The 15,144-nt window shown below is 50.6% G+C and overlaps 2 protein-coding genes across 3 annotated transcripts in view; one reads left to right on the forward strand and one right to left on the reverse strand.

Annotated features, from left to right (window-relative positions):
- The window catches only part of ECE2 (endothelin converting enzyme 2), a 35,596-nt gene extending 21,174 nt beyond the window's left edge, over positions 1 to 14,422 (reverse strand). Inside the window, exons 1-3 of one of the 2 annotated variants that reach the window (XM_065942959.1) lie at positions 14,198 to 14,422; positions 9,356 to 9,639; positions 6,876 to 8,681 (exon numbers count right to left, since the gene is read on the reverse strand). In XM_065942959.1, coding sequence (XP_065799031.1) covers positions 8,394 to 8,681; positions 9,356 to 9,639; positions 14,198 to 14,393 — 768 coding nt within the window. In that variant the 5' untranslated portion in view covers positions 14,394 to 14,422 and the 3' untranslated portion in view covers positions 6,876 to 8,393. Of the gene's footprint in view, positions 1 to 6,875; positions 8,682 to 9,355; positions 9,640 to 14,197 lie in introns of those variants that run through there. The other variant, XM_065942960.1, reaches the window with a different exon arrangement.
- Positions 5,558 to 6,913, forward strand: CAMK2N2 (calcium/calmodulin dependent protein kinase II inhibitor 2). The gene is made up of 2 exons (XM_065942961.1): positions 5,558 to 5,891; positions 6,780 to 6,913. The coding sequence occupies exons 1-2, from the start codon at positions 5,723 to 5,725 to the stop codon at positions 6,848 to 6,850; spliced, it is 240 nt and encodes a 79-aa protein (XP_065799033.1). The 5' UTR covers positions 5,558 to 5,722; the 3' UTR covers positions 6,851 to 6,913.
- Positions 14,423 to 15,144: the final 722 nt, after the last annotated feature.

Consider the following 15,144-nt stretch of genomic DNA (forward strand, 5'->3'; position numbering starts at 1 on the left):
CTTCTCTGGAAGAATAAGGGGAAGCACATAGTTTTCAAGCCAAACAGATCTGGATTCAAATCTGGGCTCCATTCTTTATCAGGTATGTAATCTTTATTTGAAAGCTCTGAACTTTCATTCTTCTTCATCAAGGTGCCATTATTTCTACTCAGTGTATTGCTGTGAGAATGCAACCACATAAGAAAAGAGGCTGGTACCTCTATAGAGAGTATTTCCAGTTTCACTAGGTTTGGCCTAAATGGATATTTCCTTTCCATGCCTCTTTCATAACCCAGATAGTTTATCAGGTTCACAACTATTCCTGACTACATGTTAAGTACCCTATGTATGATAGGCTTGGAGATTCCTCTATTTTATATAACTCTATTTTATTTCCTCTGTGTTTATAATCTTTGACTCTGTTTTATTCTCTCATTCTATTATTTTTCTATTTTCTGCTCTTATTTTCCTATAAGTTTAATTTTATGAGGTCAATTTTTCTCTAAATTGATTGTGAATTGAGAGGGAATGGAAAATGTTTTATGTGTCAACTTATAAGAACTGTATAGTAAAAAAAAAAAAAAGAACCATATAGTCATGAAGATAACAACACACATTAGTATCCAATGTTGACAAAGATGGGGAAAGTGAGCATTTTCATATATTGCTGGTGGCTTATAAACTGATACAGTCTTTTTGGCAATATGAATTAACAGGTATGTGTACATAATTTTTGACTTAGAAAGTCAAATTCTAGGAAATTGTCCTAGGAAATAAGCATGTTATCTACAGCATGATTATCTACAGCATGCTTGTATCAGTTAGCTTTGAATGAATAACAGACTGTCCAAACTTAATGGATTAAAATAGCAAACATTTATTACTTTTCATGTTCAGTAGGTTGATTGGGTGGTTCTTCAGGTCTGGGTCAGCTCACCAGGAGCTGAATGGTCTAGCTGAATGATCTCATTTACATGTTTGGGCCTCAGCTGAGATGCCTGGGCCCAGTCTCTGTGTGGTCTCTCTGTCACCAGGAGGCTAGTTCAGGATTTTTCATATGGTGGTATCAGGATTCCTAGCAACCAAAAAACGGCAACCCCAGTACATAAACACTTTTCAAGCCTCTATGGGCATCAAATTTGCAAATTTTTTAAATCACTAAAACCCTTTTATTGCAAATGTAATATACTCCAGAAGTATATAGAATAAAAGATGAACTTCATTCTGCCAGGATCCCTGCACCATTCCCAGAGATAACCATTATTAGCAGTTTGGTATGTATTTCTTTCTTTTACATGTATTTACATATCTAAATACACTCTGTGTGTGTGTGTGTGTGCATATGTGTGTATACTTTTTTCACACATGTGAAATCACACTCTACACTTGTTATTTGGTGATATTTTGACAGGTCTTGGAGATCTTACCATGTCAATCCACACAGATCTGCTTCATTCTTTTTTGTGATTTATCAGCCTCTGCTAAAAAGAAGAATCCCAGAAATACCTTCGTGGTATAGGCTTTCTTTGAGGGACAGGGTAAGAGCAAAGGGTCCCCAGAGAGCTTAAGGAAGGAGAGACATGATCATGAGAGATCTAAAAGGATGACCCCAAAATATTTGTAACATTGTATTTGTTTCATAGGACTGCTGTAACAAACTATCACAAACTGCCTGGCTTAAAACAGAAACTTGTAACTTACAAACTTAAGCTATAATTATCTGGCAGTCCAATGGTTAGGACACTGTGCTTCTACTTTAGGAGGTACCAGTTTGATCCCTGGTCAGGGAACTAATACCTTGGGGTGCAGCCAGAAAACAAACCAAGAACAAAGAAAAAACTAAAATGAAAAACAGAAATTTATTCTCTCACAGTTCCAGAGGTGAGAAGTCCAAAATCTAGGCAGGGCCATGCTCCCTCAGTAAGCCCTAAGGAAGAATCCTTCCTTGCCTCTTCCATCTTCTTGTGGCTCCTAGCAATGCTAGGTGTTCCTTGGCTTGCAGCCACATCAGTCCTATCTCTGCTTCCTCACAAGGCCTTCCCAAGTGTGTATATGTCTTGTGCATTTGTCCTCTTCTTACAAAGACACAAGTGAGAGTACACCGTAATCTAGTATGACCTTAGCTTAATTTAACTAATTAACTTCTGCAAAGACCCTATTTTCAAATAAGGTCTATTTGAAGGTTCCAGGTAGACAGAAGTTTTAGGGGAGACTCTGTCCAGCTCACTACACAGGCCTATGGTTTCCGCTTGAATAAAAGTGTCATTCATACTCAACTGTCAAAAGGCATATTATTCTGCTGAGAACGTATGGATTCTCAGTAGGTTTTGAGGGGCTTTCAAAAGAAATTCAAATTGTCACAACAATCCAAACAAACTTCATTTCAGCTGTGAAAATGAATCTTCATCTCATGGACAGGGATGCAGAACATCAGACTTTAAGTAGAGGATGGTAATTTAAAGAACTTGCTCTGGACTTCCCAAGTGACCCATTAGTTAACAAATCCGCCTGCCAATGCAGGGGACACGGGTTCAATTCCTGCTCTGGGAAGATTCCACATGCTGAGAAGTGCCACAACTACTGAAGAAGTCCCTGTGCCTAGAGTTAGTACTCTGCAACAAGAGAAGCCACCACAATGAAAAGTCCATGCAACAGAACTAGAGAGTAACCATTAGAGAAAGTCCATGAACAGCAGCAAAGATCCAGTGCAGCCAGAAATAAATAAAATTATTAAAAAAAATAAAGAACTCGCTCCAAATTTTCACAACATAGCTGAATCATGTATTACTATATCTTTACAATTCTGCACTTATGTCTTTTGCCTTAATCACAATCCAGCATGTGTCTTACAGGAGTAAGATTATTTAAGAAGGAGCTAACCAAATGAACACCAAGTTAAATTGCTATTCCTCCATTCTCTCTCATTCTGAGAGGAGAAACCAGGAATGTTTCAATTTCCCACCCAGTGCTCTCATCTTATTCTTGGCAAGAACCCAGATGGGCCCTTGATCACTTTTGGTAGGGGCAGTGCATTACCTCCTGAGACAAGTCACTTCACCTTAAGACAAGTTCTTCTACAAAACTGTTAGTGTAGGCTCTATCATCTCTAGGCTTCACACTAGAACATGGAGGCTCAGAGAGGTATGCATGCATGTTATGCAAATAAATGAGAAAAAGATTGGAAGGATATATAAGAAAGATTTTGTGTGACTTTCCATATCTTCCTAAAATGTTACAAGTACCAATGAACTAATTTTTTTAACAATTGTGGGGTCAATTAAAAAACTAATTGCTCAAGGTCACACAGGAAGTGGTAGAACTTGGATTGGAACTTGGATTGGGCTGAACAACCTCCAGTAGGGGTGGAATTCTCTGGACTCTCCCCTAGCAACTCTGAGCTCCAGCTTCTCCTGTCCTTCCAGGTCTGGAGACTCCGCTCACCCAGCAGGGCTTCCACCTCCAGCTCCAGCCCTCATCCCAGAGATCAGGACACAGCAGAGGAGGGTTTGATAGGGACAGGCCTTTGGTCTTTGGTCTTGAGTGAGGCTGTACAGGTGACTTCCCTGGTGGCTCAGTGGTAAAGAATCTGCCTGCAATGCGGGAGGCCTGGATTTGATCCCTGGGTTAGGAAGATCCCTGGAGAAGGGAAAGTCTACCCACTCCAGTATTCTGGTCTGGAGAATCCCATGGACTACAGGGGTTGCAAATAGTAAGACACGACTGAGCAACTTTCATTTCAGTCAGGTCTTTGGTCTTGAGTGAGGCTGTACAGAGGCAATTCTGGTACTCCCCAGCCTCGTCCTAGAGCAGCCATGATGGCATTCGCCTTTATGTCCCTGGAACTAACAATTGTTGGAAGAAGAAGACCCAGCACTAGGCGCCTCACCAGCTACGTGATTTAGAGGGAAGGAGGAAATGTGCTTCAGGGACGGTAGAGAACCCTCTGCCTTGAGTATGGGGTTAATGATTATTATTCGGATGATTATTATGCTTATCAGCGCTGTCGTCACTGTCACCGAATGTGTGACACCTCCCTCCCCCAAGGCCAGAGATTGCGCCAGAGCCCCAGCGCGCTAGCAAGCAGGTGACGGCGCTGCTGACGGCCAGAGGTAGAGGGAGAAGAGGGTGCACGCTCGTCGGTGCTGCGAGAATTGTCACGTGATCCCCAGCCCCCAGGGCGGAGACGCCCTCTATCCCTCCCCTTCTACCTCCGGACTCACCGGCGCGCGTCGCGTCCTCAGGCGCTCCGGGCTTCCCCGCGTCACCTGCAGCCAGCGCGCCCCCCGCGACGCCGTCATTCATTCCTCCTACACGGCAAGCGCAGCGCCGGCCGCGGGGGTTGGGAGAACCGCAGCGCGCAGCGCGCGCTTTGAGCCCGAGTTTCGGCTCTAATCTCAGCTCTCTCCTTGGAGGAGTCTCGGTAACTGGGCCGACGCGCGCTAACCAAGGCAGACCTGCACCCCCAGCCCTGATGCTGGCGCCGAAACTCGGGCTCAAAGCGCCCGCCGCGCCCTGCGGTTCTCCCAGCTCCTGAGGTCCGCAAGTACCACCAGGGCACACAAGGGCCCAAGCATGGATACAGAGGAACAGAGACACTTAAGAGATAGACGTAAGACACCTGGAGTAGGAAATGGCAACCCACTCCAGTATTCTTGCCTGAAAAATTACAAGGACGGGGCGTGGCAGGCTACAGTAGTCACTGATGTCGCAAAGAGTTGGTCACACACTCATGCAATGTACAATACATAATTTTTACTGCTGTGTAAAGCAAAGGTCTTTCTCAAACTATTATAGCTTAAAATTTAAAAAAGAGAGAGAGACGTAGAGACTATGACGCAAAAAGAAATGGGGCACCGAGCCAGAGACACAGACACGTCGAGATAGACTGACAAATAAACAGGCACAGACAGAAACAGAAGGCGGTCACAGAAACACAGACTCCAGATGATCTGTTTCAGACCCGAAGAGCAATCCCGCACGAGAGCGCGCCAAAGGTGGGGACACCACCCATTGGCCTGAGCTATTCCTGCGTCCTGCGGGTTCCCGCACACCTCCCGGCGTATCCGACTCTCCCCCCGCCACGCTTCCGGTGTCCGCCCCGCTTCGAATGCTGGCCCTGCTTCCGGCCCCGACCCGCCCCCCAATTCCCAGTGCCCCTAGCAAGCATCTCTGAGCTTGTGTGCAAGACTCTCCTCCCGCCCCTCGCATGCCGGGGTCGCTCCTGCTTTCCCCCCAGTCCCGCCTCTCCCCGCCAGATCCTGCACCCGTTGTGGCCGGTACGGTTCGCCCAGGCGCCATTCCCGCCAATGGCAGGACCCTCCCATTTTCACTCCAGTATCTCCGCAGAGAGCCGGAGGCGCTCGGGTCCCGGCACACACACACACCCCCACCCACCCACCGCACCCCAGGCCCGCCTCCCTGCCTCCCACCCCTGGCCGGTGTCCGCCCCTCCTCCCCCGCGCCCCGCCCGCCCGGCTCTGCGGCAGTCGGGCGCTCATCGTCATTCCGCTCTCGCTGCCGCCCCCGCCCCCCGCGCACCGCCCCCGCCAGGTCCCCGCCGCCGCCACCGCCGCCGCCGCCTGCCCAGCGGCCGGGGAGGCGGAGGCGCGGGGGAGGAGGCCCCGCTTGGCTCCGCAGCCCCGGATGCTGCATGACTTCATCCTTCCGCCGGCTCCCCTGTTGAGCGAGGGCCGGTCCGGCAGCTAGCCCGCCGCCCGCGCCCCGCCGCAGTCCCGCGCCCGCCATGTCCGAGATCCTGCCCTACAGCGAGGACAAGATGGGCCGCTTCGGCGCCGACCCCGAGGGCTCTGACCTCTCCTTCAGCTGCCGCCTGCAGGACACCAACTCCTTCTTCGCGGGCAACCAAGCCAAGCGACCCCCCAAGCTGGGCCAGATCGGCCGAGCCAAGAGAGGTACACGGCCGGGACCCGGAGTCGCCGCTTGACCCAGAAATCCTCCCCCGGGCGCCCCCCGGCTGCAGTTCCCCGCCAAGCGCCCTCAGCTCTTGCCGCAGACCAGCGCAGCCAGCCGCGGCTGGGGGGCGGGGGGGGGCGGGTAGAGGGTGGTCCCTGCTGCGGTGTTGTGTCCCCCTCTTCCCCTCTCCTGGGAACGCAGTGCCCCGGATTCGATGCTCGCCACCTCTGGAAGTAGAGCCTTGGCACACGGGCGAGGGGGAGGGGCCGACCAGGGCATTCGGGGCTGCCTGAAGTGGGGACGTTGGGCGACTGGCCGCTTCTACAGGATCAAACGCTGAGTCGGTGTATGCTACGAAAGAATCTTCGCGAGGGGAGGGATGCCGATTGGAGAGTGGGCAGGGGGGCGGGGGTTCGGTTGTCCTGGTTGTTTGCATGGGGAAGGGGCTCTGTTGGTGCCAGGATCGGAAGAGGGGTTGAAACCACAAGGTTAGATTGGGGAGAGGGCTGGAATAGATGGAGATTCGGGTTGAGGAGGGGATCCTATTGAAGGGAGGGTGGAAGAAGGGGATCCTATCAGCAAAAGCTTTCCGATCAGCTCGAAGTAGGAGAGCTGAGGCGGCGGGAGGGTTTGGACTGGAAGGTTGAACGCTGAAGTCTTAGGAAGAGGGGCGTTCCTCTGCAAGGAGAGGAGCGGGTCTATGGGAGCTGGGGGTCGGCCTTGGGTTGAATCGGCAGGAAAGAGCAGATGGGGAGAGCACTGTAGCATGGGGGTCCCAGGGGCGTCTCTGAGCCACGGGCAGTAGCTGACTGGGGCGCGAGGACCCGGGGCCCATCTCCCCGCTGCCTCCCGAGGCCGCGCGGCTGACGCGCTTTCTCCCTGCGCAGTGGTGATCGAGGATGACCGGATAGACGACGTGCTGAAGGGGATGGGGGAGAAGCCGCCGTCCGGAGTGTAGACGCGCCGGCTCAGGCGGCGGGCTCCGGGCCCAGTCCCGCGGCGGCCAGGAGCGCGGGCCGGCGATGCGGCTGCCGTCGCCCCCCGCCCCGGCCCAGGCGCCCGCGGGCGGGGACTGCAGGGCCGCGCCGCCTTCGGTTGCAGTCGCTGCCGCCGCCGCCGCCAGGCACTCCGGAGCTGTCCGCTTCAGCACCACGGCGGCGGCGGTAGCGGCGGCGCGGACCGGCCCGGAGCCCGCCGCCGCGCTCTTGCACTTTAGAACCTCGGGCCGCAGCCCCACCCCGCACACCGGAACGGACAGAGACCCGCGGCCCTCAACCCCCGGCCCGTCCCCTCCCGCACGGCTCCCCTGCCCCGCCCCTCTCCGGCAGGTCTGGTCTGCAAACCGACTGCCTGCCGGTGTCGGACCTCGCGCGCGGCCAGGGATGTTTGGCTGCATATTTGCATGAGCTTCCCACCCCTCTGAGCCCAGCCGCTCCTCACCCCAACCCCTGTCTGGCGTGACCCCAGCCTCAGCCTCTTTCTAAGGGACTTCCTCAGCACATTTGTATTTTTATATCCGACTCTTTGTTTACTAATTCCCCTCATGGTTCATGCCCTGCCCACCACGGTCTCGGCCACGCTCTTCTGCGCCTGGCAGAAAGGATGGGTGTTGAGGCTGGGATGGGACAAGCCCCCAACATGGTAACCAACCACATGACCAGTCTGCCCATGCCTGATTCCAGGCGGCTCTCTGGCAGACCTCCTCCCCTCAAGGTATCACTTTCCAAGGGCCCAGGTCTGATTTTACCTTGGACCTTTGTGTCCTGCCCCTGGGATTCTAAACCGGGGCTGCACTGCATCTTTGGATGACACCTGTGGCCCTGGAGATGTTCTCAACCCCTGGGGGTGTCCTTTGTAAATGTCCTCCATCCTCACTGTACCAGGAGTGTGTGAATAAACACAGACCTCCCTGTGTGTGTGTGTGTGTAGCTGCTGCTTTGGTTTGCTAAGAAGTCAGCCCCAAATGGCTCCAGTTCTTTTTAGGGAGGGAATAAGGTACTTGGGAATCTCAGGTGCATGTTACTAGCAGGAAAGGGTTGCCAAGTAAACACAGGCAGGTCAGTCTGGCCTGGAAACACCATAGTAGTGTGGTCTCCTTGGGTAAATAATACAACCTAAGCAGGATAGGTCACCAGAGTTGGGGCTGGAGCTGGGGTCAAAAGCAATCTAGATTCAAAGTCTGCAGCCTTCTGTCAGTTAATCTAGGTTGGATGGGGGTCAGTAATAGGCCCCAGGGATGTAAGTGTCCAAGTCTGGCTGGCATGCAGAAGGGTTGTGCTGGAGATGAATCACTGGTGGTTCAGTGTGGTGGGGGAAGCAGTTGGGGAATCCAAGAGAGGTCTGAACCTGTATTTTTTTCATGTGGGGTTGCTTCCATCAGCTCTGTCTTAGGCATGAGGCCCCTGGGGTGTGAGCACCTTGGACTTGACTGCTCTGAGTCAGGAATACCAAATACTTCAGCCTGGAGCAGAAAGGGAGGCTGAAGGACCATGCTTCTGGCCTCACAGCTGAATGGCAGTGAGGAAGTCCTCATGATCTGAGTCCTGGAGGAAGCGGGGTGGGGTGGGAGGTCTAGGGGGTGACAGGATCTGTGCCCCAAGGGCCAGCTGGGCCACAGTGAGCTCTTTGCCCTTCTGCATGAGGTAGAAATGAAAGTGGAAACCATTGCCATAGGTTGCATGCCTCAAGGACCAGCCATAATGAGCTTGAGCATAGTGCCTTGTCCGAAAATGGGGGGCAGCAGAGGTCAATGAGATGAACCGGCCCGTAGGGACCAGCACTCGGCTCACCTGCAAAGCAGATAGAGAAGCCATTGGTGAGAAGCCCACCTCCAGGTTCTCAAAGGTCAGTATTGCACCAGATGCCCTCCCAGTGAAACCTCAGGTTCTACCCTACATCCAGTAGCTCAGGGCTTTCCATGGCAAAAGAGTGAGGCTCCCTCTCTGCCTCTGGCTGTTCCATGGGGATCAGGCTACATCTTAGATATGTAGAAGCAAGGAAATGATGTCAGATGCAGGGGGCACTGCATTCCTGTCAACTGTTGACATTCCCTATCTGGGATCTGGCCACTGCTTCATCTCTGTGGCAACTCAGTATCCAGTCCTCAACCTCTGGGAGCCTGGCCACTCCAACCCCCTATAATCTTGACCCAGCTTAATATCCTTTTCCTTCAGGTAACCAGAGTCCTGAAGGTGACCCACTACTTGCTCCAAACCATGCCTCCTTCTGGCTTCTAAGTTCTTCAAGTCTCCTAAAACCTTAACCCTTCATCCCCAGCTCTTTAAAAATATATTTATTTATTTATTTATTTATTTTTGGCCTTGTGGCCTGTGGGATCTTAGCTCCCCAACCAGGGATCAAACCTGTGCCCCCTTCAGTGGAAGTGAGGAATTTTAACCACTGGACTACCAGGGAAACCCTCCCCAGCTCTTGATCAGCCCTCTTTCCCTTGTTGCTCCCTCACCTCATTTAGCACCTGGTCCACAGTATGGACACCTTCAGAGGACACGGTCCAGGGATCCTGTTCACCGGTCAACAGCGCATCGAGTGTGCCCTTCTCAAGCACCACGTCGAAGGAGCCACTGGGGAAGCCCAGTGCCCGCACGTCCATGGTCTCCCATCGCAGCATGGGCACGTGGGCATACCGGGCCCTCATGGCAGCCACCACTACTGATGAGTAGTCCACACTGGTCACATCAGGGAAGCCCCCAAGGAACAGCTCATAGCTCAGGGCACTGTTTCCACAGCCTGGAGTGAGAAGGGGTGGGTGACAAAAGGTCTAGGTTAGTTTTGGTTCTCACCTCCGCAATTATCCATCCACTCTTGGCCTGTTTTCTCAAAACCCAAAGCCTCCTGTACTGAGGGAGAAGCAGCGTGGTACAAGAGCATGAGCCCAGGAGTCATACATATCTGGGCACATGTCCTGGCTCTACCATTCCTGGCTGTGTGGACTAAGGCAAGCTGTTTACATACTAGGAACTTGGATTTCCTCACCAAAAAAATGAAGACAACAATACCTACACTACATACAGGATGTGATGCACTAAATTTAACAACTAAAACACCCAAAGAGTAGGAGCTCTGAACTTAAAGAGTTCAAGGATTTGGGTTCTGCTATCCCTAGTCTTACAGCCCTGGTAAGTCATTCAACTCTCAACCTCAGTTTTCTCAGACTCATAATGGGGATAATATTATAATATAAAAGTCGCTCAGTCGCGTCCGACACTTAGCGACCCCATGGCCTATACAGTCCATGGAATTCTCCAGGCCAGAATACTGGAGTAGGTAACCTTTACCTTCTCCAGGGGATCTTCCCAACCCAGGGATCAAACACAGGTCTCCTGCATTGCAGGCAGATTCTTTACCAGCTGAGCCACAAGGGAAGCCCAAGAATACTGGAGTGGGTAGCCTATCCCTTCTCCAGTGGATCTTCCTGACCCAGGAATCAAACCAGGGTCTCCCGCATTGCAGGTGGATTCTTTCCCAACAGAACTACCAGGGAAGCCCTGAGGATAATACTGGTATGTAGTATTATTAATAGGATAATACTAGTATTATCCTAATTCCTAATCTCTCCTCTGATGACATCAACCATGGGAAGACTTCATGTTAGGGGTTTTTATCTTACTTGGGTTTCCAAGGCAGAATTAACAAGTAGAAGGGGAAACCAAGTGGGGACACACAGTGGAGATGACTCCCTGTATTAGACTGACCAGAAAGTTTGTTTGGGTTTTTCCATAACATCTTACAGGAAAACCCAAATGAACTATTTGAACCCAATAATTCCTTCATGTACACTTGAGCACCACATATCGTTGTTCTCTTGATGAACAGAGTCCCGGTCATCAAGGAACTGATGCTCTGGTGAGAGCAGTAGATGTGTAATCAGGCAACTGCCACGTAATGTGATGAGTGTTTCAATAGGCACAGGCTGCAGAAGCACATGGGAGAGTCCCTGTCCCCACCTTAGGTGGGTGGGCTAACAGGTTCAGGTGAACTGACAACCAATCAAGTCTTGAAGAATCCTAACACTCTGGTGGGAAGTTTCTGGGAAGCAGTTCCAAAGGGGTGGAGGGAGGGTGAAGGTTAGAGGAGTAGATGTGGACCTACTGCCCAATGGGCGTGGCTTTCCTCAAAGATCTATTGGCCTCTTGTGATCAGTATCAGCCGAGAACAGGCCTGGATGACAGTTCTTGGTGGCCTCACATGGGGATCCCCAGATCTTGGGATTAGATTTCCTTTAATCCCCATTTGCCTCCCTAAGAGGATCACAAAATAAGCTGCTGGGATAGCCCTAATCTAGCAGGCAGAGCTTGGCACCTGGACAGATGCCAGAGACTGCTGACTGGTCCTCAGCTGCCCTTCTTGTGTTCCTCAGACTCTGGGACTCAGGAAGAGTACTGTCTTGCCTGGGAAAACCCAATGTGTGCCTCCCAACACTGGTACCACAACAGACTCTGGGACGGGAGGTGAGGGTGACTGAGCAGGAGACCCTAACTCAGTTCAGATTGAAATCCCACTAGGTTCTCTGACCAACAATGCCTTCATCCCCCAACACCTGACCTCATATGCCTGCAGTGCTCTGTCAAACTGTGGTTAGACCCAAATTTCCTTCTGCTGTCCCCTTTGGTACAAGAATGGCATCTTCCAAGACAACTTTATTAAAGATGGAGGGAAAATAAAACTTGATCACAGAGCCACTTTATGCCTACAAAGCAGTGACTTGGGACTAACAACTAAGATGAGGCTTGGAACAGCCACTGTTTCCCTAGGTGGGGCCTCAGGGAAGCAGAGCTCTGGATCCAAGATCCAAGAATGCATCATATGGGTGCCCAGAGTTATGTGGATGCTATCCCCAACACCAAGCGACTGAAGTATAAACCAGAATACCAATTCACTAATTTATAACAGGAAAAATAGCCATCATGGGGTCTGGACAGTCAATCCTCTGGTCAGTCCCGTGTGTCTCTATAGGAAATATAAATTTAAGACAAAAATATAATCAGAAGATTCTACAGAGCTTGGAGTGAAGCTAGAAGAGAGAACCAGAGAAGTATAATGACAGCAAAACTGGGACAGCCACATACACTCATCTGCAATGGGGAATCTAGCCATAGGGACTAGACACACAAATCTTCAGGGAAGGTCCTCTTTCTCTGAGAATTCCCAGAGAAAGTGCCTCTCTGACTCCCGTTTTCAATAATAATAATGATAGCTAACAGTTTTTGAACAGTGGGTTCCACGCTAAGCACTTTATAAGGATTATCTCAGTTTATTTTCCCAGTAGCTCCAGACAGAAGATACTGTTAAAACAGCCATCAACATTTTCTAGCTGTGACAGCAACTGTATAGCCTGGAAAGCCTAACATATTACTTGGCAGTTTTCAGAAAAAATTTACTGAACTCTAAATTAGAATAGGCCTCGTAATATTTTTCACTAATTTCTAAGGGTTGTCATGAGGATTAAATAAATTAGAAAGGCCCGCCACATTCCCTAGCATCTACCAGGTGTTCAATGTGTTTCTTTAGGTGAAATGTGACATAGGGTACTCCCTAAGCTGTGGGTCCTGTTCTTAGATCTTGGGAATTCTGTCTGGAAAGTTTTTTATTTTGACCTTTAGACATTTCCCTCCTCTATCCAGAAAAGGATACCTCCTAGTCAGGCAGAATTTAAGGCAGTGTTTCTCTGCCAATCACCAGATGAGAATCAGCCTGCAGGCTTGTTGAAAATACAAACCCCTGGGGCCAGCCTTAGACCATCCCTGGAATTAGAAAATCGAGGTGGGTCCAGTTTTCCAGATTATTACACTAAAGCTTGAAAAACAGAGATCTATGTTAAATCTATAAATAAATGTAATGGTTTAAAGCCACAAAATTCAAGAGAGTTTTTAACCTCTAGGGGGAACAGCTTTAGGGGCCCTCACAGAAAACACTGAATACACAAGGCTTTTAATTTTGTTGGGCATTTTTCTAGGTATCTTTCATACTCACTCAATCATCTTTTTTTTTCCACTCAATCATCTTAAAACCTGATAAGTATGTACTCTTTTTTTTTTTTTTTTTTTTAAAGGCTGAGAAAATGGAGGCACATAAATTTATAGTCGGCAGCGCCCTGACTGTAAGTATTTTGTCCAGGATCCACAGCTACGATCCATGATTTTGTCCATGATTCCACAGCTAAGATTACACGTGCCAAGATCCCTACATAATTGGCTGCCTCCAGGGTCCAAGTTCCTAAGCACTTTCTGGTCAGAAGAATGCTCTGCTTCTCAAACTGAGTAGGGTATATACACACATTCGAGTTATTATTTATGCTTTACCTATATTTACACATAAATGTCTCACGTGAAATATTTCACTTAATCATACACATGTTTTTAAAAATATCAAGATTTTGGGAGGAAATCCGTTGCTTAATCAAACTTCACTGGAGCCCTCAACGCTGGCAGTGGAAGAGAATTCCAAGGTCGGGGTTTAGGTGGATCTCTCAGAGACTCACCTTGTTCTCATTCGTGTCTGACTCTTTGAGACCCCTGGCCCACCAGGATCCTCTGTCCATGGGGATTCTCCAGGCAAGAACACTGAAGCGGGTTGCCAGGCCGTACTCCAGGGGATCTACCCAACCCAGGGATCGAACCCAGGTTTTCCTCATTGCAGGCGGATTCTTTAGTCTGAGTCACCAAGGAAGCCCTACCCCCAAGTACGTTCCTCCTGGGCAAACACACCAATCTTGATTGCACTCTCCCGTCAGAGGGCGCTGTCCTCATCCTCACTTCACGCGGCGCGGGGAAATGGGGGAGCGGGACGACTGAGGACCCGATTTCAGTTAGTTTGGAGAGTCAAGAGAACTCTCTAGGAGACAATGACCTAGTGGCGCAAACAGAAAAGCGCTAGGCATTCCGCTCAAGGTGAATGCACGTGCCTTATCCAACTTGAATTCTCAGTCCCTAGAAGTGAATCCGGGGCTCAGAGTTTATGATTTGTCCTAAATCATACAGTCAACTAGCGCTGGGACTTGAACTGGGTCCTCTGAACTCTCCAGTGCTCGAGGCGGCCTCCCCAGGGTTCGCAACGGGGTCATGGGTCACCTACCACCTTCAGTCTCAGAGAGACTGTCTTTCCCCTGAAGGTCCCGGGACTAAGAATCTCTTGGCTCCTGTTTGCCCTGGCGAAATAGTGCAGAGATTCTAAAGGTACTGGATCCTAACTTCTGACTGGAGTGTTCTCGGAGAGCGGCAGGCAGAAGCGAGGGGCGGGGCCAATCCAACCAGCTCCACCTGGACTGGGCAGCCCCGGAACTACCCACCTAGCACGAGGATACGGTCCTCCGGCCGCAACTCCGGCTCTAGGAGGTCACGGAAGGAAGAGAAGTCTCCGAACCACTCGTAGGGGGCAGAGTCGGCAGCGCCCTGGTATCGCTGGTCCCAGTACTGGACCTCGCGGTACCCGCAGTTCTTCTCTGGTAACTCCGGCACCGGTACAGAAGGCCCCAGACAAGCCATTATTTCTGGCTGCCGAGCAGTGAGTGCAACTGGCCCCCACCTCTAGGCGGGGTGTGGTGCTCCAATGTAGCCAATGAGAATGGTGGCATACGGGAGGCGTGGCCTTTGTGTCTCCGCCCAGCATCTGCAGTTGCTCAACATAAACACGTGGAACTTCCGTCCTCTGCTAAGCGCTCGAGAAAGAATTTTCCGGGTGGGGAAGTTGTATCGTCCATACGCTGAATTATCTGGGTGCACTGCTCACTAACTTCTGAGAGCCACACTCATGGTGTCACACATTCCGGGTCGTCACTACCCACCTCATTTTCAGTTTGACAAGCTCTTTCCATTAAGAAGCCTGAATGTTAATAAAAGATTCATTTCTTCCCAGTTTTGAGCACCCAGAGGGCTCTGAGGGGTGGCGGGAGTAACGCGGACACGGGTCTTGCTCTCTAGGAAACACGGGCATGAGTGCAGATATCAACACGGGCGAAGTGTTATGCTGGGCAGGGGAGGTGAGGTGCGGAAGAGACACGGCGCGGGCAAAAAGAAACGTTACTTTTCTGGGCAAACGTTCGATTCACATTAGCGCCTGTGCGTCCAGGGTTAAGTATGTACTAAGGAGTAAGACTATTCCTGCTCGTATGGAGTGTGCACTCCATTCAGGGAAGACAGATGTGAAAGCAGGAAATTTTCGAGGCGTAAACAAGGACTCAGACAACTCCTGTCAGCGCTCAGTCCCTTGGGACACGTGGCTCTGGAAGCGGAACCT

Source organism: Muntiacus reevesi, chromosome 8 (genome assembly GCF_963930625.1).
Source record: "Muntiacus reevesi chromosome 8, mMunRee1.1, whole genome shotgun sequence".
In the NCBI taxonomy this organism is placed as follows: domain Eukaryota; kingdom Metazoa; phylum Chordata; class Mammalia; order Artiodactyla; family Cervidae; genus Muntiacus; species Muntiacus reevesi.